The sequence below is a fragment of the Oncorhynchus masou genome, chromosome 18 (assembly GCF_036934945.1).
Source record: "Oncorhynchus masou masou isolate Uvic2021 chromosome 18, UVic_Omas_1.1, whole genome shotgun sequence".
Taxonomy (NCBI): Eukaryota; Metazoa; Chordata; class Actinopteri; order Salmoniformes; family Salmonidae; genus Oncorhynchus; species Oncorhynchus masou.
The window spans coordinates 11610407-11635238 of NC_088229.1; the positions used below are offsets into that span (position 1 = coordinate 11610407).

General features: G+C 45.2%; 1 protein-coding gene across 2 annotated transcripts; it reads right to left on the minus strand.

Annotated features, from left to right (window-relative positions):
• Positions 1–1637: 1637 nt before the first annotated feature.
• Positions 1638–23046, minus strand: LOC135503961 (LHFPL tetraspan subfamily member 4 protein-like). 2 transcript variants are annotated; one of them, XM_064922168.1, is made up of 4 exons: positions 21906–23046; positions 6675–6914; positions 5891–5907; positions 1638–5604 (listed from the first exon to the last, which is right to left on the minus strand). In XM_064922168.1, exons 1-4 carry the CDS (start codon positions 22309–22311, stop codon positions 5545–5547), a joined length of 723 nt encoding a protein of 240 aa, XP_064778240.1. In that variant the 5' UTR covers positions 22312–23046; the 3' UTR covers positions 1638–5544. The 2 variants fall into 2 exon arrangements, with proteins under 2 accessions (XP_064778240.1, XP_064778239.1); XM_064922167.1 differs by having other exon boundaries at positions 5879–5907.
• Positions 23047–24832: the final 1786 nt, after the last annotated feature.

Sequence of the window (24832 nt, forward strand, 5' to 3'; positions counted from 1 at the left end):
GGATGATGATGCTGATGTAAGCCTTTCAAAACACTTCATGGCTACCGGTGTGAGTGCTACAGGGCAGTAGTCATTTAGGCAGGTTGCCTTTGCTTCCTTGGGCACATGGACTATTGTGGTCTGCTTGAAACATGTAGATATTACAGACTCAGTCAGGGAGAGGTTGAAAATGGCAGTTGTTCCGTGCATCCTGGTAATCTGTCTGGCCCCGTGGCCTTGTGAATATTGACCTGTTTAAAGGTCTTGATCACACAGCCATCTCCTCATGTTTCAGCATGATAATGCACGGCCCCATGTCGCAAGGATCTGGAAGCTGAAAATGTCCTAGTTCTTCCATGGCTTGCATACTTACCAGACATGTCACCCATTGAGCATGTTTGGGATGCTCTGGGTCAATGTGTATGACAGCGTGTTCCAGTTCCCGCCAATATCCAGCAACTTCGCATAGCCATTCAAGAGGAGTGGGACAACATTCCACAGGCCACAATCAACAGCCTGATCAACTCTATGCAAAGGAGATGTATCATGCTGCATGAGGCAAATGGTGGTCGCACCAGATACTGACTGGTTTTCTGATCCACACCCTACTTTTTTTAAGGTATCTGTGACCAACAAATGCATATCTGTTTCAGGTATGTGAAATCTATAGATTAGGGCCTAATGCATTTATTTCAATTTACTGATTTCCTTATAAACTGTAACTCAGTAAATCTTTGAAATTGTTGTATGTTGCATTTATATTTTTTTATTCAGTGTACATCCCATCATGCTTAGGGTCTTGTATAAAAATGCCCAGTTGCCCATTATTTGGGCTAGCATAGCTAGAAGAAGAGCTCTCTGACTTTTTAAGAGGAGTCTCAAAGAAGCATAGGTGGTTTAAAGGGTGTGTTTGTGTAGTAGTGTGTGTGCGTGCGTGTACGTGTGTGTCTCAGTCACTTATGGGAGATTCTAGAGAGGCGCCTGAGACAGCATTTTCCACCACCATCAAAAACATTAGACAACATTAGACAATGGAATTTCTCATGAAAGAATGGTGTCGAATCCTTTCAGTAGAGAAGTATTGACACGTTTTTTTGAGTTGAGAAACGAGCTTAAAGTTTTCTTTACTGACCATAATTTTCACTTGTCTGACCGCTTGCATGAGGATGAGTTTCTCACCCGACTGGCCTATCTGGGTGAGAGAGAACTCAAGCTTACGGACAAAGTCAAATGTGAAAAAGCGAAGCATCTGAGTTGGGTGTGCAATTACGCAGCTACTTTCCCGAAACAAATGACACAAACAACTGGATTCGTTATCCCTTTCATGCCCTGCCTCCAGTCCACTTACCGACATCTGAACAATGAGCCTCATCGAAATTGCAACAAGCCGTTCTGTGTAAATGTAATTGAATTAGAAGCCACTGACAGATTTCTGGATTGGGCTACGCTCAGAGATCCCTGCCTTGCCAAATCGCGCTGTTAAGACACCGATGCCCTTTGCAACCACGTACCCATGTGAGAGTGGAATCTCAGCCCTCACTAGCATGATAACTAAATACAGGCACAGACTGTGTGTGGAAAATGATTTAAGACTGAGACTCTCTCCAATACAACCCAACATTGCAGAGTTGTGGATGTCATCCTTTCAAGAACACCCTTCTCATTAACCTGTGGTAAGTTATTCACAATTTTCGATGAACAAATAAGGTTTTATATGTAAGGTGGTTAAATAAAGAGAAAAATTATTATTATTATTATTATATTATTATTTGTTCCCTGGTTCTATAAGAGCTCTTTGTCACGAGCCAGGTTGTGACAAAAACTCACACTCATTCTTATGTTTGATAAATGTATTGTATAGTGTGTGTGTGGCAGGCTTACAATGATGGCAAAAAACAACATTTGAGAGTGCACTGACCCTGGTGCTAGAGGGGTTACACAGCTGGAGGTTGAATGTTTGAAGGGGTACGGGACTATAAACGTTTGGGAACCACTGGTATACAGTATTATAGTACAATATACAACAAATCCACAGATTGTCATTAATACATTTTTTCAGATGATGGCAACATATTGTCAACATTTTTGTTGGTAAGATATATTTTAAAAAGTACAAACTGATATCTAAAATCTCATAAGAATTTTTGGGGTTGAAATTATATATCTGTAATATACACTCACCGGCCAGGCCAGTCTATTAGATACACCACCCTTTTCACCAAAATTGATTGTTTCTACAGACAGTGAGTCACGTTGCCGTGGCTTGTTATATAAAGCAGGTAGACAGGCATCAAGGGCATTCAGGTACTGTTCAATTGAACGTTAGAATTGGAAAAACTAGTGACCTAAGCAACTTTGAATGTGGTATGATCATCGGTGCCAGGCGCACCGGATCCAGTATATAAGAAATGACCGCACTCCTGGGCTTTTCATGCATGACAGTGTCTATGGTTTATCGAGAATAGTAGCGATTTAAAAAAAAAAGAACATCTAGTCAGCGGCAGTCCTGTTGGCGAAAACAGCTCGTTGATGAGAGGTCGAAGGAGAATGGCAAGAATCGTGCAAGCTAACAGGCAGCCCAACTCGTTGATCCTTGTCATGGATGGGCTATTGCAGACGATCACACCGGGTTCCACTCCTATCAGCTGAAAACAAGGAGAAGCGGCTCCATTTGGCACTTGATCACTAACACTGGACAATTGAGGAGTGGAAAAACATGGCCTGGAACATGACAGTGAGTTCAATTTGAGTGGCCTGGTCACTCAGTCCCCAGACCTCCACCCAATAGAGCAGAATATCCTTGGGATGACATGGAATTAACGTATCGCCGTCCAATCCGCAGCAACTGCGTGATGTCATCGCGTCTGCAAGGACAAACATCCCCGTGGAACTCTTCTGACACCATGTAGAATGCCCCAAATAATTCAGGCCATTCTGGATCCAAAGGGGGTGTCCGACCCGGTACTAGATGGTAAATAATAAACTGGCCAGTGACTGTATATTCCAGTGTTTCTTTATGTGTGCTTGTGTTGAAGCCCACTGTTCTCCTTGACTCTGTTAATTGACTGTAATTCAAAGAGGCCTCCCACTGAGTTGAGTGATGCGGCAAAGACAGCACTCAGAGCTCAACCTTACTTTGGTGCCAGAAGAAAAAAAAGGGTTGTTGGTTATGTAACCCATCTATGGTTATATAAACTGTCTCTGGTTGTGTAACCCATCTGTAGGTACAGTAGTGTGCTCATTAAGTTAAGGAAAACAAGTTGTCAAGCTATCAAAATAACAACACAAAGGAGAGAAACAGATATTTACAAAAGCAATGTTTGTCCGATCAAACCCAAGGTTCTATTCTGGAGTAACAGTAGTGTTTAATTTAGTGTCTTACATTATTGGAGAGCGGGGTATGTTGAGAATCTTTTACATTTAACATCACTACGTCAAATGAAATATAGTTTTTTATTTCTAATAAAGATGTATGCATATATTTCCGGATGTTGTGACATAATCAGAATTCACATAGCCATAATAATTTTGAAAACAGCTTGTCCTAAAACAGTGTTCTCTTGGCAGTACTTACTCCGGGTATGGTGTAAACAGAGCATAGGAACAGGGTAAGCATAGGGACATATTTCTTGGTATGACAGTTGGTACTTTTTAAAGCACTTTTAACATAGGCTCAGACCCTGATGTAACCTCATATGCCTTGCATTACGTCTGAGAAGAAAACACTTCAATTGTGGCCTAGAGGTGGCCGAACCCAAATGATGAAGGCATTTTTCATCATTTGAAAATCACATGAATATGAAGTCTCTTCAGAATACTATGCGTATTATGCATAAAACTTACAAAATGTAATCACCATTTGTATTGGATCAACTTGCCCCTGGTAAAATGGCACAACTTACCCCAAAGCAACACTTTTTACTATATTACCACACATTGCTACAAAGATGCACTTTCATGCTAAATTTAGGACCACATATTGTAGCTTCTAAAGACCCCAACTGATGTATATAAAACAGTTTTAAAATGATCTACTTTGGTTTAGATACAAGCATCATCTGTAAGACAATACATTTATTTGACTTTGTGAAAATCTGTTATTTTTTGGGACCTAACTTGCTTATCACTTTTTTCCATGTGGTTTCTTCCTTCACACAGACTTCCTACATATTTAGTAAGATGATTTATTTTGTGTATGGTTTCCTAGACATACCTCACTCTCCCCTACAGTACAGCTTCCTGAGAATTGGCTGCCACCTAATAACATAGCATTTAGCTTCTCAATTTACAACAACTCTGTACAGTGTAGCAAGGATTATGGAAAAGAAGTAAACGTGTAGTTCTTCACTAGATGCTATTTGATATATATATATATATATATATATATTAAAGTTGGTAGAAATACTGCCTCTACATAGATTATGATTTTTACCAGTATTCTTTCCCCATTGTGGGGTTAACAGGTTAAATCCACACAGGCCCAGTGCGTGTTGGTCACTGCAATGTGCAGTAGAAAGCCTGTTAGGATGGTGTGGTGGAGACGTATGGCCCCAGTGTCTCGGTGCTGAGGGACCTGAGGGGAATGCAGCAGACAGGGCTTCCTTCTGAGAGGACTAAGATCTCAAATAGGTTTTCCTGACATCTACTGTATCTAGTGTACCAGATCATTTCTTTAGCCTACCCTGTTTCAGATGAATCATTTCTTTAGCCTACCCTGTTTCAGATGAATCATTTCTTTAGCCTACCCTGTTTCAGATGAATCATTTCTTTAGCCTACCCTGTTTCAGATGAATCATTTCTTTAGCCTACCCTGTTTCAGATGAATCATTTCTTTAGCCTACCCTGTTTCAGATGAATCATTTCTTTAGCCTACCCTGTTTCAGATGAATCATTTCTTTAGCCTACCCTGTTTCAGATGAATCATTTCCAAACGCTTCAGTTTTATGGGGTCTATTAAATGTTTACAAAATGTTTGTATTGTTCTGCTTTATTCTACTTTTCGTACTCCAATCATTATGCAAAGGGTAGAAATACGCTGAACAAAATTTCCATTGAAGGGTTATATAGTTTGCTGCTCATTGTACCGTTCCAAATATATACATTGCCTTGTATGTACAGTATCTAAATTCCCAGAGTCTATTTCTGTAAAGCTGCAAAGTATAGTTCCATTTGGACACATTTTATATGCAAATATAGTCATTTTTTTATAGTAGTGTTAATGAACTTTACAACATAATACTATGTAAAATATAGTTTCTCCCAGTTTTATATTACAGAATGCTGTACATGTGGTCTGCGCATGGTTGGATATTAGCCTGATGACTGGATGAGAGGGAGTAGAGGAGAGGGGGGTCATCCGAGGCAAGGATCCCCTCAGGGTGGGGTCACCCAAGGCAAGGATCCCCTCAGAGGGGGGTCATCCAAGGCAAGGATCCCCTCAGAGGGGGGTCATCCAAGGCAAGGATCCCCTCAGAGGGGGGTCACCCAAGGCAAGGATCCCCTCAGAGGGGGGTCACCCAAGGCAGCGGTCCTCTAAGAGTGCGGTCATCCAAGGCAAGGAGCTCCTCAGTGGAACCTCTGGACTGCAACATACCTTGGGTCGCGTCTTCTGTCCCGGACCTCAATCTAAAGGCAACAAAAAAGTATCCCAGCAGTACATCATGTAAGGATATTGAAATAATACACATTATATATTATCCTTTTACAATAAACAACAAGATAGTGCTTGGAGCTTATTCTGACAAACATATATTGTACAAGATGGGAGTAACGGGGCTAACACACTTATCCATAGAGACAAACACTGCCAAGGATACCTCTACAACACTACACAACAACACTACACAACAACCACAGACCACGGTGCACAAAGTCATGACACTGTTAACTGTTTACTTACAAAGTCACTTACCTTGGACACAGCGAAATCTGCAAGAACAAAGTCAAATATTATTGTACGCAGGATGTAATTATTTGTACAGAACTCAAAATATTACACAAGGTATAATCTCTATCAGTGAGTTAGTGCAAGGTTAATCAGATGAGCGGTGAGAGAGACACGGCAGAGTAGGCTATATCCCACTGGAGCCTGGTGAGTAACCATGGAAACCACTACAGAGAGTATGGTACAAAGAAATCCTATTTTCCAACCAAATGATGTAAATCCTCTGATCTGACAGTTGACAACATCATGAGGGGTCTATTACATTTCTGTAAGAATGAGTTAGAAGACTTCTAACAATGTTCTGACGTCAGTCTCTTCAAAAGTCCCCTGAATGAACATCTCCCTGTTCTGATTAGTCAATATGGACAGACCAGTCTGATGCAATCCTGTGCAAACAGTGAGAACAGACTTTGGGTGAACATTCCTACCCTCTTTCATGCAGTTCCATGGTGAGTGCAATAGGCTACACTAACTGAATTACAATACCAGATCCTATTTTATCATTACGACAATATGTCAACTACGAGGGCCAGTTGTGCAATCTATCTCTTGTCTATATAGAGGAAAACACATCTGACTTTGGAAATCAACGTCCATTTAGTGTTGATTAATTATAGATGGGTTTTGGTGATTGCTTGTGTGTGTCGGAAATGACACCATCTTCCTGAGTGCACTACTTTTGACCAGAACTCAATGTAAAGAGAAATGAGAGCCATTTCACACATAGACTTGGTCTAAAACCGTCCTTCACCTTTATTGTTGTCAGCCTTGAGTTCCTCCAGGAACATGTCGTTCTGTCTGTTCCCCAAAACGAAGGCCAGGAAGGACAGGATCAGGGCGTCCAGGATGCCCATAATAGCCAGGATATAAGCCCAGCGGACAGAGCAGTTACCCAGCGTATACTTCCCCGTCTCCTCCCCACACAGGTCCCGCACCACCTCCGCATCCCAGCCGTTCGGAAAGATTATACAGCCCAACACCAGGCATACAGCTGGGGGAGACAGAAGAGAGAGAACGATAGAGTATGTTGGAAGCTGTAGTCTATGGAAAACAAAGATGCATGATTACAATGAAGGTAAGTTAAACTTTATTCTATAATTGAAATCAAAAGGCCAGTCACAGCAATTACAAATACATGGTAGGCAATGGGTGTTGGATAACAAAAAGCAACTGTAATTGCAATAATGTTTTATAACAGACATGGTGGAGACATGGTGGAGACATGGTGGAGACATAGTGGAGGCATAGTGGAGGCATAGTGGAGACATAGTGAAGACATAGTGGAGACATAGTGGAGGCATAGTGGAGACATAGTGAAGACATGGTGGAGACATGGTGGAGACATGGTGGAGACATACTGGAGGCATAGTGGAGGCATGGTGGAGACATAGTGGAGACATAGTGGAGACATGGTGGAGACATGGTGGAGACATGGTGGAGACATAGTGAAGGCATGGTGGAGACATGGTGGAGACATAGTGGAGACATGGTGGAGACATGGTGGAGACATAGTGGAGGCATAGTGGAGACATAGTGAAGACATGGTGGAGACATGGTGGAGACATGGTGGAGACATACTGGAGGCATAGTGGAGACATGGTGGAGACATAGTGGAGACATAGTGGAGACATGGTGGAGACATGGTGGAGACATGGTGGAGACATAGTGAAGGCATAGTGGAGACATGGTGGAGACATAGTGGAGACATAGTGGAGACATAGTGGAGACATGGTGGAGACATAGTGGAGGCATAGTGGAGACATAGTGGAGACATGGTGGAGACATAGTGGAGACATGGTGGAGACATGGTGGAGACATAGTGGAGACATGGTGGAGACATGGTGGAGACATGGTGGAGACATGGTGGAGACATAGTGGAGACATGGTGGAGACATGGTGGAGACATGGTGGAGACAGTGGAGACATAGTGGAGACATAGTACAGATATGGTGGAGACATAGTGGAGACATGGTGGAGACATGGTGGAGACATAGTGGAGACATGGTGGAGACATAGTGGAGACATGGTGGAGACATGGTGGAGACATAGTGGAGACATAGTGGAGACATGTTGGAGACATGGTGGAGACATAGTGGAGACATGGTGGAGACATAGTGGAGACATGGTGGAGACATAGTGGAGACATGGTGGAGACATGGTGGAGACATGGTGGAGACATAGTGGAGACATAGTGGAGACATGGTGGAGACATAGTGGAGACATAGTGGAGACATAGTGGAGAGATGGTGGAGACATGTTGGAGACATGTTGGAGACATGTTGGAGACATGGTGGAGACATAGTGGAGACATGGTGGAGACATAGTGGAGACATAGTGGAGACATGGTGGAGGTGGAGACATAGTGGAGACATGGTGGAGACATGGTGGAGACATAGTGGAGACATAGTGGAGACATGGTGGAGGTGGAGACATTGGTGGAGACATAGTGGAGACATGGTGGAGGTGGAGACATAGTGGAGACATGATGGAGACATAGTGGAGGAATAGTGGAGACATGGTGGAGACATAGTGGAGACATGGTGGAGACATAGTGGAGACATAGTGGAGACATGGTGGAAACTTAGTGGAGACATGGTGGAGACATAGTGGAGACATGGTGGAGGTGGAGACATTGGTGGAGACATGATGGAGACATAGTGGAGACATGGTGGAGACATAGTGGAGACATGGTGGAGGTGGAGACATAGTGGAGACATGATGGAGACATAGTGGAGACATGGTGGAGACATGGTGAGACATAGTGGAGACATGGTGGAGACAAGGTGGAGACTTAGTGGAGACATGGTGGAGGCATAGTGGAGACATGGTGGAGACATGGTGGAGATAAAGTGGAGACATGGTGGAGACATAGTGAAGGCATAGTGGAGACATGGTGGAGACATAGTGGAGACATAGTGGAGACATGGTGGAGACATAGTGGAGGCATAGTGGAGACATAGTGGAGACATGGTGGAGACATAGTGGAGACATGGTGGAGACATGGTGGAGACATAGTGGAGACATGGTGGAGACATGGTGGAGACATGGTGGAGACATAGTGGAGACATAGTAGAGATATGGTGGAGACATAGTGGAGACATGGTGGAGACATGGTGGAGACATGGTAGAGACATTGTGGAGACATGGTGGAGACATGGTGGAGACATAGTGGAGACATAGTGGAGACATGTTGGAGACATGGTGGAGACATAGTGGAGACATGGTGGAGACATAGTGGAGACATGGTGGAGACATGGTGGAGACAAAGTGGAGACATGGTGGAGACATGGTGGAGACATAGTGGAGACATAGTGGAGACATGGTGGAGACATAGTGGAGACATAGTGGAGAGATGGTGGAGACATGTTGGAGACATGTTGGAGACATGTTGGAGACATGGTGGAGACATAGTGGAGACATGGTGGAGACATGGTGGAGACATAGTGGAGACATAGTGGAGACATGGTGGAGTCGGAGACATAGTGGAGACATGGTGGAGACATGGTGGAGACATAGTGGAGACATAGTGGAGACATGGTGGAGGTGGAGACATTGGTGGAGACATAGTGGAGACATGGTGGAGGTGGAGACATAGTGGAGACATGATGGAGACATAGTGGAGGAATAGTGGAGACATGGTGGAGACATAGTGGAGACATGGTGGAGACATAGTGGAGACATGGTGGAAACTTAGTGGAGACATGGTGGAGACATAGTGGAGACATGGTGGAGGTGGAGACATTGGTGGAGACATGATGGAGACATAGTGGAGACATGGTGGAGACATAGTGGAGACATGGTGGCGGTGGAGACATAGTGGAGACATGATGGAGACATAGTGGAGACATGGTGGAGACATGGTGAGACATAGTGGAGACATGGTGGAGACATGGTGGAGACTTAGTGGAGACATGGTGGAGGCATAGTGGAGACATGGTGGAGACATGGTGGAGACAAAGTGGAGACATGGTGGAGACATAGTGGAGGTGGAGACATAGTGGAGTCATAGTGGAGACATGGTGGAGACATAGTGGAGACATGGTGGAGGTGGAGACATTGGTGGAGACATGATGGAGACATAGTGGAGACATGGTGGAGGTGGAGACATAGTGGAGACATGATGGAGACATAGTGGAGACATGGTGGATACATGGTGGAGACATAGTGGAGACATGGTGGTGACATAGTGGAGACATAGTGGAGACATGGTGGAGACATAGTGGAGACATAGTGGAGACATGGTGGAGACATAGTGGAGACATGTTGGAGACATAGTGGAGACATGGTGGAGACATAACCATCCACATCGCTCCAGCCAAATGCCAAGCCCACTAAAATTTCTTCTCCACCATGATTCTGGATTTGCCTCCTTCCCTGACGACTTCTAAAATGCGAACACATTCATAGTGGAGACATGGTGGAGACATAGTGGAGACATGGTGGAGACATGGTGGGAAAAAAAAGGAGACATGTTGGAGACATGTTGGAGACATGGTGGAGACATAGTGGAGACATGGTGGAGACATAATGGAGACATGGTGGAGGTGGAGACATAGTGGAGACATAGTGGAGACATGGTGGAGGTGGAGACATAGTGGAGACATGGTGGAGACATACTGGAGACATGGTGGAGGTGGAGACATAGTGGAGACATAATGGAGACATAGTGGAGACATGGTGGAGACTTAGTGGAGACATAGTGGAGACATAGTGGAGACATGGTGGAGACATGGTGGAGACATGGTGGAGGTGGAGACATAGTGGAGACATGGTGGAGACATAGTGGAGACATGATGGAGACATAGTGGAGACATAGTGGAGACATAGTGGAGACATGGTGGAGACATAGTGGAGACATGATGGAGACATGATGGAGACATAGTGGAGACATGGTGGAGACATGGTGGAGACTTAGTGGAGACATAGTGGAGACATAGTGGAGACATGGTGGAGACATGGTGGAGACAAAGTGGAGACATGGTGGAGACATAGTGGAGGTGGAGACATAGTGGAGTCATAGTGGAGACATGGTGGAGACATAGTGGAGACATGGTGGAGGTGGAGACATTGGTGGAGACATGATGGAGACATAGTGGAGACATGGTGGAGGTGGAGACATAGTGGAGACATGATGGAGACATAGTGGAGACATGGTGGAGACATGGTGGAGACATAGTGGAGACATGGTGGTGACATAGTGGAGACATAGTGGAGACATGGTGGAGACATAGTGGAGACATAGTGGAGACATGGTGGAGACATAGTGGAGACATGTTGGAGACATAGTGGAGACATGGTGGAGACATAACCATCCACATCGCTCCAGCCAAATGCCAAGCCCACTAAAATTTCTTCTCCACCATGATTCTGGATTTGCCTCCTTCCCTGACGACTTCTAAAATGCGAACACATTCATAGTGGAGACATGGTGGAGACATAGTGGAGACATGGTGGAGACATGGTGGGAAAAAAAGGAGACATGTTGTAGACATGTTGGAGACATGGTGGAGACATAGTGGAGACATGGTGGAGACATAATGGAGACATGGTGGAGGTGGAGACATAGTGGAGACATAGTGGAGACATGGTGGAGGTGGAGACATAGTGGAGACATGGTGGAGACATACTGGAGACATGGTGGAGGTGGAGACATAGTGGAGACATAATGGAGACATAGTGGAGACATGGTGGAGACTTAGTGGAGACATAGTGGAGACATAGTGGAGACATGATGGAGACATGGTGGAGACATGGTGGAGACATAGTGGAGACATGGTGGAGACATGGTGGAGACATGGTGGAGACATAGTGGAGACATGGTGGAGACATGGTGGAGACATAGTGGAGACATAGTGGAGACATGGTGCAGGTGGAGACATAATGGAGACATGGTGGAGACATAGTGGAGACATGGTGGAGACATAGTGGAGACATGGTGGAGACATAGTGGAGACATGGTGGAGACATAGTGGAGACATGGTGGAGGTGGAGACATTGGTGGAGACATGTTGGAGACATAGTGGAGACATGGTGGAGACATAACCATCCACATCGCTCCAGCCAAATGCCAAGCCCACTAAAATTTCTTCTCCACCATGATTCTGGATTTGCCTCCTTCCCTGACGACTTCTAAAATGCGTACACATTCTGACCATTCTGATTGGTCCCAGAAACTGATGACGTTATCAGCTTCAAAACTCTGATTTGTTTGAGACAATCCAATCGCTGATTAATTTGTGTTGTACAAAGCCTGTAATTTTGATGTCGCGCAAACAACTTCTAAGAAAGAAAATCGATAGAGCAGCAGATTCAGGATATATTCAGGATGAGTCGTCAGAAAAGAAGACAGAGGCCTTGACATTATGAAGTCATGAGTCACTATTCCTTGAGTGAGAGAGTAAGTGTTCCTGGCTCTCAGGGAGTTGGTGGGGTGGAACAGGATATTTTCTGCTGATGTTCCTACTGCTTCTTATCTTTCAGCTCTGGGCCTCTGAGTCCCCACCTCTCTCTCATTCTCCTGTCCCTCAGTCCCTGAATCGCCCGCCCCTGCCTTGCTGCTGCTTCCACTGCTGAGCTCACTCCAATCTCTCTGCTGATGTCATAGTTGTGAGCCTGTAAGACAGCCTCTTATATGCACAATAATGCTGATCAGAGCCAAACACTGGGCCTCCCATCATTACCAAACACTGGGCCTCCCATCATTACCAAACACACAGTCTCCCATATGCAAAATACTGCTGAGCAGAGCCAAACACTGGGCCTCCCATATGCACAATACTGCTGAGCAGAGCCAAATACTGGGCCTCCCATATGCACAATACTGCTGAGCAGAGCCAAACACTGGGCCTCCCATATGCACAATGCTGCTGAGCAGAGCCAAATACTGGGCCTCCCATATGCACAATACTGCTGAGCAGAGACAAACATTACCAAACACTGGGCCTCCCGTCATTACCAAACACATGGCCTCCCGTCATTACCAAACACACAGCCTCCCATCATTACCAAACACATGGCCTCCCGTCATTACCAAACACACGGCCTCCCATCATTACCAAACACATGGCCTCCCGTCATTACCAAACACACAGCCTCCCGTCATTACCAAACACACGGCCTCCCGTCATTACCAAACACACGGCCTCCCGTCATTACCAAACACACGGCCTCCCGTCATTACCAAACACACGGCCTCCCGTCATTACCAAACACACGGCCTCCCGTCATTACCAAACACACGGCCTCCCGTCATTACCAAACACACGTCCTCCCGTCATTACCAAACACACGGCCTCCCGTCATTACCAAACACACGGCCTCCCTTCGTTTCTTTTCTCTCCAAAACTCTTGAACGTGCCGTCCTTGGCCAGCTCTCCCGCTATCTCTCTCAGAATGACCTTCTTGATCCAAATCAGTGAGGTTTCAAGACTAGTCATTCAACTGAGACTGCTCTTCTCTGTATCACGGAGGCGCTCCCCACTGCTAAAGCTAACTCTCTCTCCTCTGCTCTCATCCTTCTAGACCTATCGGCTGCCTTCGATACTGTAAACCATCAGATCCTCCTCTCCACCCTCTCCGAGTTGGGCATCTCCGGCGCAGCCCACGCTTGGATTGCGTCCTACCTGACAGGTCGCTCCTACCAGGTGGCGTGGCGAGAATCTGTCTCCTCGCCACGCGCTCTCACCACTGGTGTCCCCCAGGGCTCTGTTCTAGGCCCTCTCCTATTCTCGCTATACACCAAGTCACTTGGCTCTGTCATAACCTCACATGGTCTCTCCTATCATTGCTATGTAGACGACACACAATTAATCTTCTCCTTTCCCCCTTCTGATGACCAGGTGGCGATCGCATCTCTGCATGTCTGGCAGACATATCAGTGTGGATGACGGATCACCACCTCAAGCTGAACCTCGGCAAGACGGAGCTGCTCTTCCTCCCGGGGAAGGACTGCCCGTTCCATGATCTCGCCATCACGGTTGACAACTCCATTGTGTCCTCCTCCCAGAGCGCTAAGAACCTTGGCGTGATCCTGGACAACACCCTGTCGTTCTCAACTAACATCAAGGCGGTGGCCCGTTCCTGTAGGTTCATGCTCTACAACATCCGCAGAGTACGACCCTGCCTCACACAGGAAGCGGCGCAAGTCCTAATCCAGGCACTTGTCATCTCCCGTCTGGATTACTGCAACTCGCTGTTGGCTGGGCTCCCTGCCTGTGCCATTAAACCCCTACAACTCATCCAGAACGCCGCAGCCCGTCTGGTGTTCAACCTTCCCAAGTTCTCTCACGTCACCCCGCTCCTCCGCTCTCTCCACTGGCTTCCAGTTGAAGCTCGCATCCGCTACAAGACCATGGTGCTTGCCTACGGAGCTGTGAGGGGAACGGCACCGCAGTACCTCCAGGCTCTGATCAGGCCCTACACCCAAACAAGGGCACTGCGTTCATCCACCTCTGGCCTGCTCGCCTCCCTACCACTGAGGAAGTACAGTTCCCGCTCAGCCCAGTCAAAACTGTTCGCTGCTCTGGCCCCCAATGGTGGAACAAACTCCCTCACGACGCCAGGACAGCGGAGTCAATCACCACCTTCCGGAGACACCTGAAACCCCACCTCTTCAAGGAATACCTAGGATAGGATAAAGTAATCCTTCTCACCCCCCCCCTTAAATGATTTAGATGCACTATTGTAAAGTGGCTGTTCCACTGGATGTCAGAAGGTGAATTCACCAATTTGTAAGTCGCTCTGGATAAGAGCGTCTGCTAAATGACTTAAATGTAAATGTAAATTACCAAACACACGGCCTCCCGTCATTACCAAACACACGGCCTCCCATCATTAGCTCCCATCATTAGCTCCCGTGTGGTGCAGTAGTCTAAGACAGTGCATCTCAGTGCAAGAGGCGTCACTGCAGTACCTGGTTTGAATCAAGGCTGCATCACATCTGGATGTGATTGGGAGTCCCATAGGGTGGCGCACAATTGGCCCAGTGTCGTCTGGGTTTGACCGGAATAGGCCGTCATTGTGAATAAGAATTTGATGTTAACTGACTTGCCTGGTTAAATAAAATTACCAAACAGCTCATCCATCAATGGAAAATTCTGGTTGATAAAGATGGCATTATGCAACCGCAGACAAATGCATAGAAAGACAGACAGACAGAGAGACTGAAAAGACACGACTGAAACTCTCCAATAATAACTTTGCTAAATGTAGACAAGCCTGTACTAAATTTTGACTATAATAGATATTCTAATTTACACCCCCTTCCCTCTCCCGGTGTGCATTCTCAAGGGCTCTTCTTTTCCCAACATGTTTGGATAACAGTCATTTGCTGCCTGTAGAGAGGATGCCTTTGAGGTGAAACAATACCCTTTTTCTCTGATGATGTTGTGTTACTAGGACTTGGTGTGTTTCTAGGGCTTGGGGTGTTTCTAGGGCTTTGTGTATTTTTGGGGCTTGGTGTGTTTCTGGGGCTTGGGGTGTTTCTGGGGCTTGGGGTGTTTCTGGGGCTTGGGTTGTTTCTATGGCTTGGTGTGTTTCTGGGGCTTGGTGTGTTTCTATGGCTTGGGGTGTTTCTATGGCTTGGTGTGTTACTAGGACTTGGTGTGTTTCTAGGGCTTGGTGTGTTTCTAGGGCTTTGTGTATTTTTGGGGCTTGGTGTGTTTCTGTGGCTTGGGGTGTTTCTAGGGCTTGGTGTGTTTCTGGGGCTTGGTGTGTTTCTAGGGCCTTGTGTATTTCTGGGGCTTTGTGTATTTCTAGGGCTTGGAATGTTTTGGGGGCTTGGGTGTTTCTAGGGCTTGGTGTGTTTCTGGGGCTTGGTGTGTTTCTAGGGCTTGGTGTGTTTCTGGGGCTTGGTGTGTTTCTGGGGCTTGGTGTGTTTCTGGGGCTTGGTGTGTTTCTGAGACTTGGGTGTTTCTAGGGCTTGGGATGTTTTTGGGGCTTGGTGTGTTTCTGAGACTTGGGTGTTTCTAGGGCTTGGGATGTTTTTGGGGCTTGGTGTGTTTCTAGGGCTTGGTGTGTTTTTGGGGCTTGGTGTGTTTCTAGGGCTTGGTATGTTTTTGGGGCTTGGTGTGTTTCTAGGGCTTGGTATGTTTTTGGGGCTTGGTGTGTTTTTGGGGCTTGGGATGTTTTTGGGGCTTGGTGTGTTTTTGGGGCTTGGTGTGTTTCTAGGGCTTGGGATGTTTTTGGGGCTTGGTGTGTTTTTGGGGCATGGTGTGTTTCTGGGGCTTGGTGTGTTTCTGAGACTTGGGTGTTTCTAGGGCTTGGTATGTTTCTGGGGCTTTGTGTGTTTCTGGGGCTCTGTTCTATAGGAATTGTCTTTCTCCTCCTCGGTTAGCCCTGTAAAGCTTCTCCTGAGGTTTGGTTCACTAGTGAGTAACACTTAGCAGTGTGTACTAGATCCCTCCCCAGACCCCCCCGGCCAATCTGGCCTCCCCAGCCCCTCCAACCACTCTGGCCTCCCTAGCCCCCCCAGCCTTCATGGCCTGCTGGTCTCCACAGTCTCCCTGGCCTACTGGCCTCTCCGGCCTACGTGGTCTCCCCAGCCTCCCTGGGAAATGTTGAGTGATTTGAATGTTAAGTAAATGAGCTACAGTTTTGACTTAAATCAGCTTGAAAATCAATGGCAAGACTTTAAAATAGCTTGTATAATTTAATAATAATGTGCAAGTATTGAACAATCCAGGTGTGCAAAGCTCTTAGAGACTTACCCAGAAAGATTCACAACTGTAATCACTGCCAAAGGTGATTCTAACAGGTAATGACTCAGGGGTGAGATATTTCTGTATTTCAGTTTCAATAAAAATGCAAACATTTCTAAAAACATATTTTCACTTTGTCATTATGGGGTATTGTGTGTAGAGGAGTATGAATAATTTCTAAATGCATTGTAAGTTGCTCTGGATAAGAGCATCTGCAAAATGACTCAAAATTAAATGTAATCCCCCGGCATAAACTCTCCTCTTTATTTCTATGTAAACTAACTCTTACAACACCTCCCTTTGCAACCTTATGGAAAACACTTTCACCTGCATGCATTTATACAGAGCAAACCTTCCATAACAAAACCATCAGCTAAAGAGAGATGAACCTGGAGAAGAGTCCCCTAAGCAAGCTGGTGCTGGGGTTCTGTTTACAAACACAAAACAGACCGCCGTAGGCAGACTTGGCTCTCAAGAGAAGACAGGTTATGTGCACACTGCCCACAAAATGTGGTGGAAACTGAGCTGCACTTCCTTACCTCCTGCCAAATGTATGACCATATTAGAAACACATATTTCCTCAGATTACACAGACCCACAAAGAATTAGAAAACAAATCCAATTTTGAGAAACTCCTATACCTATTGGGTGAAATACCTTCACAGCAGCAAGACTGGTGACCTGTTGCCACAAGAAAAGAGCAACCAGTATTTATTTTCCCTTTCGCACTTTAACTACTTACGGATAATATGATATTTGAAATGTATTTATTCTTTTGGAACTTCTGTGAGTGTAATGCTTACTTTTAATTGTTTTATTCTTTATTTCACTGTTTATTATCTACTTCACTTGCTTAGCCAATGTAAACATATGTGTCCCATGCTAATAGAGCCCTTAAATGGAAATTGAAAGAGAGCAAGAGAGAGGGAAAGAAAAAGAGATAGATGGGGAGAGCGAGAGGGACAGGGGGAACGGGAGATACACATGGGCTATGTTGCTAACACAGTGGTACAGCGCCATTCTCAAACACACCGCCCTTGGGAGCCTACAGCTCTTGTCCATGAAGGGTCCACTGGTGAAGGGAATCCCATTGTACAACAAGCTCTGTTGGTTCAGAGCTTCTCCTCTCATTCAGGGTATGTGAAAGCTGATTCACATTTAGTTTCATTCTATTCCATTCTCCATTGTGTCGACTTGGACTTGTTTTCTATCTGATTAGAGGTCAACCCAAACATGAAACAATTTTCACAGCTCTGCTACCTTCGCCTTAAAGTTTGATCATCCGCTGTCTATTGTCAGGCCTTGTGTGATCAATAAAATACTACAATATACACATCCTGTAGAAACTGCTGCTTCCTTTTCTCTTCTCTCTCTGAAGGCCATGATATATTGGCAACTTTGAGAGAAAATATTGCTGAGTAATGTTGCCAGCAATGGTCAATAGTGTGCAACTGCAGCCCACAATTCGTGGCATTCCTGCATGTGGGCATTCCTGCATCTTCAGGAACACCCCCCCCCTAAAGCATCCCATTGGTTTCTTCACGAACAATCCCTCCTCGAGAATCCCATTGGTTCCTGCATGAACGACACCTCGAGCACCCCGTTGGTTCCTATATGAACGCTAGTTAGCGACTCCGCAAGCTAGCACAAGATAGCACACGGTGTCGACCACAGCCTTCCATCTGTTGTGTCCCGGAGAAGTCCTCAGGACTAGATGGCTAAGCTAGCACACAGTGTGCTTTACTCCCACCTTATCCCTTGTATAAGTCTACCAATAATCACTTTGTGTGATCCTGATTTAGCCCACTGCAGTAAATGTTATTTACTGCCGAAAATATCCGTGGTGGTGCGCATGCTAATCTATTAGCATGCTAGCCACAACCTGTGCTAAGTCAATGGGACAAACCGGCTAATTCGCTAGCTAGCCATGATTTACAATTCGTTTTAGATTGTTTTTGTATGTTTAACTAGCTGGCTAGCCTGACGAATACCATTTATACTTCCTAGATTAGATTTGTGATGTAAAACGTTTTCTGAATCTAGTTATCTTTATGTCTGCGTTGCCATTGACTTGACTGGCAGTAGGTTGAGTGGATGCCCAGGGCAGCGGCAACACCTCTGTTGATTGTTTGCTAGCTGATACATTTCAGTACCGATGTGTCAGTCAACTGGCAACAAGAAGCTATAGTAGATTAGTAAATAAATAGGGAAATTGATGTGTGCTTCTTCATATGAAATCTATTATTCATGTCCATGTGCACATTGCTCATCATTGCTACAGTGTCTCACCTCACTCCGTTGCCAGCAATATTGCTCATCAATATTACCTCAATGAATTGCCAGTGTATCATGGCCTTAGATGTCAGTTTCAGGACCTTGTTCAGTGCCAGAAACAGTAGTAAGACCCTGAAGTAACTGAACAGGCATATGGTATGCTGCTACATGAATAGCTAGTAGTACACTGAGCAGAGTTGAATTTTTTTGAGAAACAGGGTCAGGAAATCAGTGGAGGGAGATGGGGAATAGAGTTAGAAACCACCGGCCCATAGAAATCAGGCTATCCTTTTGTAATTATGTACTGTAGTGGAAATATTACTTCTACTACACAATTTTTTACTACACTTTCATGGCCCTATGATTTTGTCTGTTTCTATTTCTGTCCATATGCTCTCCATCCCTCTCAATGTGTTTGGAATGAAATGTGTGATTTCTCCTGCTGCCGTCTAACACAGTTGCAGGGCACCCGTGAAAAGACTTAAGGGAGCGGTCGGGAGCGGCCGCCGGCTCTGCTGTTCTAGAGCGCTGCTCGGAGAGTGAGAGAGTGGAGCAGGACAGACAGTGCAGAGATCATGTCATATCAACTCACTGAGAAAGAGAGAAAGAAAAGCTGTCTTGTCATCCTAACTTCTCTGTCCACAATGTAGCTGCAAAGGGAGAATGGGAGAACAGTACAGTTTATGGTTTTGTATATATAACATTGACCTCTCCTGACTAAAGAGGAGAACCATGGGGTATGATGGTAGTCCCCGTGCACATTGGGAGGAGAACCATGGGGTCTGATGGTAGTCCCCATGCACATTGGGAGGAGAACCATGGGGTCTGATGGTAGTCCCCATACACATTGGGAGGAGAACCATGGGGTCTGATGGTAGTCCCCATGCACATTGGGAGGAAAACCATGGGGTCTGATGGTAGTCCCCATGCACATTGGGAGGAGAACCATGGGGTCTGATGGTAGTCCCTATGCACATTGGGAGGAGAAACCATGGGGTCTGATGGTAGTCCCCATGGACATTGGGAGGAGAATCATGGGGTCTGATGGTAGTCCCCATGGACATTGGGAGGAGAATCATGGGGTATGATGGTAGTCCCAATGGGCACTGGGAGAAGCAGGTGGTCCTCTTATTCCTCTGCCCAGCTCCAGCCCGCTGTTGGCACCACACACTGCCACGGCCCAGGATACAGCAGCTTATTAAACTAGCATCTCCTCAGTTGTGAGAGAGCATTAGGCCCATAACCAACATTATCAGGCCTCCCATAAGCAACACTATGAGGGCACTCATAGCCAACACCATCAGGCCTCTCATAGCCAACACTATCAAGCCTCTCATAGCCAACAGTATTAGGCCTTTCATAGCCAACGCCACCAGGCCTCCCATAGCAAACAGTATCAGGCCTCTCATAGCCAACACCATCAGGCCTCCCATTGCCAACAGTATCAGGCCTCTCATAGCCAACGCCACCAGGCCTCCCATTGCCAACAGTATCAGGCCTCTCATAGCCAACACCATCAGGCCTCCCATTGCCAACAGTATCAGGCCTCTCATAGCCAACGCCACCAGGCCTCCCATTGCCAACAGTATCAGGCCTCTCATAGCCAACACCATCAGGCCTCTCACCTGTACACAAGGCAGCCTCATCACAAGGTTATACCCTGTACCGAAATAGAGTTGATCCATCAGAAACTGGGAATGAGAAAGGGACTCAATCGCAAACACAGAGATGGTCAGATAAATAGACCCAGGTGTGTGCACTTGCTTTGTGAATACTAGCATTGATATCATCATGCATGTGTTTTTGTCTCTTTTCATAAGAGTGCATACAGTGAGTGTTCCGGCATCCTAAGAGAAAAGAGTATGTCATGGAAACTGTTTCTCCATCTTGCTGATTGATCGTTCTTCCAAACTGCGAAACTGACTCTGCAGATCAGAAAGGAGAGTGGGCAGATAAAGAGAACAACAATAGAAAGTGAATAAACTGCTGATATTTGTCTTCTCTCAGTTTGCTGACTGTTGTGGTAATATTACTCCCACACGTTGGTGTATATCACACTGATCAAGTTATACCTGCCCTGGAAGCTCCAAGATGTATAGATCTGAGTGGGAGTGAGTGAATTTAGTTCCAAATAGACACACCCAATTTTCATATCCCGGAAAATGATAACTCTGATTTAGTTTTTTCCCTTCTATTTATGAGAAGAGCAGCTCTCTGTGGTTAGGTTCTGGTTGAAGGAATACATCTACCCCAACACAAGGAGGCCTTTTGTTGTGTGTTGCCTCTTTTTGAGATCGATTTGTTGAGCAAATGAATGCTTCATCTGCAATCTCATGAGCTCAATGTGGGTGATTGTGGCAGCCTATAGGAATTCTGTCTTCCTCCTACAGCTCCATGACTCATGACTGAGAGACAATGGTACCGCAGACGGATTCTACATGATGAGATACAACTTCCACTGCCAGTAAGCCAGCTGAGCCTGGGATCTGTGTAGAAATGTGAAGTAACATATTTTTTTTTGTGGTGAATCTAATCTGCCTCTAGATCCAACCCAACATCCTTAGCAATAGTAACAGTACAAGCAGTATGTTTTGACAAGGTTGTTTGCATGCAACATGTAACCAGTGTTGCAGATCCATGTGTTTTCCGTCATCTGTGGACATACCAGTGAAATTCATATCCCCAAATATAATTTAAAAACACATTAACACATTGTAATCTCATCAACCCAAATCCCCCACAATCCAATAGGTCACCTGGAGATTTGGCACTAGAACACTATCTAACTGATTGAATTGATGAATGAATCAAACATAGCCTACATCCTATCTGCAGATACAGATAATCCTCTTTAGAAAGCAACGAGAATGTCATAAATATCCAATTGCAGGGGCAGTTTATCATCAGGCAATGATATTTCCTTAAATTAAATCAGTGCCTGCATGAATGTCTGTGATTAAATGCGCTGGAACAAGATTGTGTAACTGAATATCCATTGGTTTTATACATACCACATAGGAGCTGCATCCAGGCACAGGTCTTGTAGACGCTGGCGGTGTTGCAGAAGAAGAAGAGCGCCATACAGGCGATGCAGCCCAGAATCAGAATCATGGACATCAGTACAAAGAACGAGGCCGCTTTGAAGGCACCGGAAGGGATGGAGCTGAACTCAGTAAAGCTGCCCGTGCAGTCGAGCTCTCGGTTGGGCGGTCCACTCCCAACGCACTGGTGAAACAAACCGAAGTAACCCACCTGCGGCGTGCTCACGCTGTCCCCGATCCAGTAGGGCTGAATGAAGACAACCACGTTGATGATGGCAAAGCATATGGTGAATATGGCCCAGAGTACTCCGATGGCACGGGAGTTCCGCATGTAGTTGTCATGGTAAATCTTGGCGGCTTCTTGTGAAGGCAACATGTTTTCCACTATAGGTTTCTTTAGTTTATTTCAGTGACTCACTCACAGTTTTTGCTCGTCTCTGGTTGTTTCCACGAGTTCCCAAAGGTGTGCTTGTCATTTGGTAGCAATGTAGCTTTTCAGAAGAAATCCATTTCAAAGACGTTGATTTATTATTATTATTATTGTTGTTATTATTATTAACTAGCCTTTATTTTAATTTACCAAAACATTGTACATTCAACCTGCGAACCTACATGGTTACACATTGTTGAAATGAGACATGAATAGATATACTGTTAATTAATCATTTATAATGCCTAACATTTCCTTTTTGGAAAAAACAAGTGGAGTCCAAAATACAATATTTCACAGTAAAACGGTGAATGGTTTTGTAATCTACTCAACCAATGCTACCTTCAAAATATGTCCTTTAGTATTCTAATTCAAGCCCACCAGAATTCATAAACCGTTGCCTAGTGCCAGTGGTGGATCCCCGTTTACGTGTAGCATTTGCTGCATCTGTGGAGGGTTTCTTGAGCTAGGTGAGCTAGGCTACTGGAGATATCGGCGCACAGCCCGTTAAAACAGAATTTACATTCAATTTACAGAAAATGTAAATGTCAAATATGAAGAGTCCGAGCTCGCGAAACCAACCTCTTCCTCCGCCACTCCATTATTGTGATTTCCCCTGTTTGTCTTGCGCCCTTTCCCCGTCTCTCCCCCTCTTCCTCCTCTTCTCTCCTTCGCGCAGCTCTCAGAAGATGCTGAGCACTGTTGATGACGGCGCGTGCAATGTACCGCACAATATATGGATTTGCATGAAAAACATTCCCCACTCCTACTTATTATTTTAATATAATTGTAACATGCAGAAATATGCAGAAAGAAGCATAATTGTATTTTATTTCAGGTTTAGGTTTACCATTTTTTATTAGACATAGGCCGGACTACAGAAGGCAGAATATGTATTTCTCTAATGATGGTAATCAAGACGATCCATTGTCAGGTGTCCATCAGCAAGTAGAATGGGAAGTGGTTGGATTTAATATGTTGTTTGAATCTTGTTAAGTATTGTTAGGGAGAGGGGAAAGGGGGATAACATAGTCAGTTGTACAACTGAATGCATTCAACTGAAATGTGTCATTTAACCCAACCACTGAATCCTTAATAGCTCTCAAATTAAGGAAAATTCATCTGGCACTGCCATTTCCATGAATATCTAGGACAAGAGGTCATGCCTCAGTAGGCCTACATATTGTTTTACAAATGGAGGCATGCTTCATATATGTTGATAAGAGAATAACAGGAGGATCAGAATCATCTGTGCATTAGGAAAAGCCTAGAACGTCTAAAATCGGTCAGAGGCTTCCACCTGAGACTGCACACACGTTTTATCCACATGGTTTAACAAACAAACAGGACATAGCCAATGGAGTTCCACGGCACCCCCACCATGTTGTCTGACACACACACACAGAGAGAGAGGCTATACAGTGCCTTGCGAAAGTATTCGGCCCCCTTGACCTTTTGCCACATTTCAGGCTTCAAACATAAAGATATAAAACTGTATTTTTTTTGTGAAGAATCAACAACAAGTGGGACACAATCATGAAGTGGAAGGACATTTATTGGATATTTCAATCTTTTTTAACAAATCAAAAACTGAAAAATTGGGCGTGCAAAATTATTCAGCCCCTTTACTTTCAGTGCAGCAAACTCTCTCCAGAAGTTCAGTGAGGATCTCTGAATGATCCAATGTTGACCTAAATGACTAATGATGATAAATACAATCCACCTGTGTGTAATCAAGTCTCCGTATAAATGCACCTGCACCTGTGATAGTCTCAGAGGTCCGTTAAAAGCGCAGAGAGCATCATGAAGAACAAGGAACACACCAGGCAGGCCCGAGATACTGTTGTGAAGAAGTTTAAAGCCGGATTTGGATACAAAAAGATTTCCCAAGCTTTAAACATCCCAAGGAGCACTGTGCAAGCGATAATATTGAAATGGAAGGAGTATCAGACCACTGCAAATCTACCAAGACCTGGCCGTCCCTCTAAACTTTCAGCTCATACAAGGAGAAGACTGATCAGAGATTTAGCCAAGAGGCCCATGATCACTCTGGATGAACTGCAGAGATCTACAGCTGAGGTGGGAGACTCTGTCCATAGGACAACAATCAGTCGTATATTGCACAAATCTGGCCTTTATGGAAGAGTGGCAAGAACAAAGCCATTTCTTAAAGATATCCATAAAAAGTGTTGTTTAAAGTTTGCCACAAGCCACCTGGGAGACACACCAAACATGTGGAAGAAGGTGCTCTGGTCAGATGAAACCAAAATTGAACTTTTTGGCAACAATGCAAAACGTTATGTTTGGCGTAAAAGCAACACAGCTCATCAACCACAACACACAATCCCCACTGTCAAACATGGTGGTGGCAGCATCATGGTTTGGGCCTGCTTTTCTTCAGCAGGGACATGGAAGATGGTTAAAATTGATGGGAAGATGGATGGAGCCAAATACAGGACCATTCTGG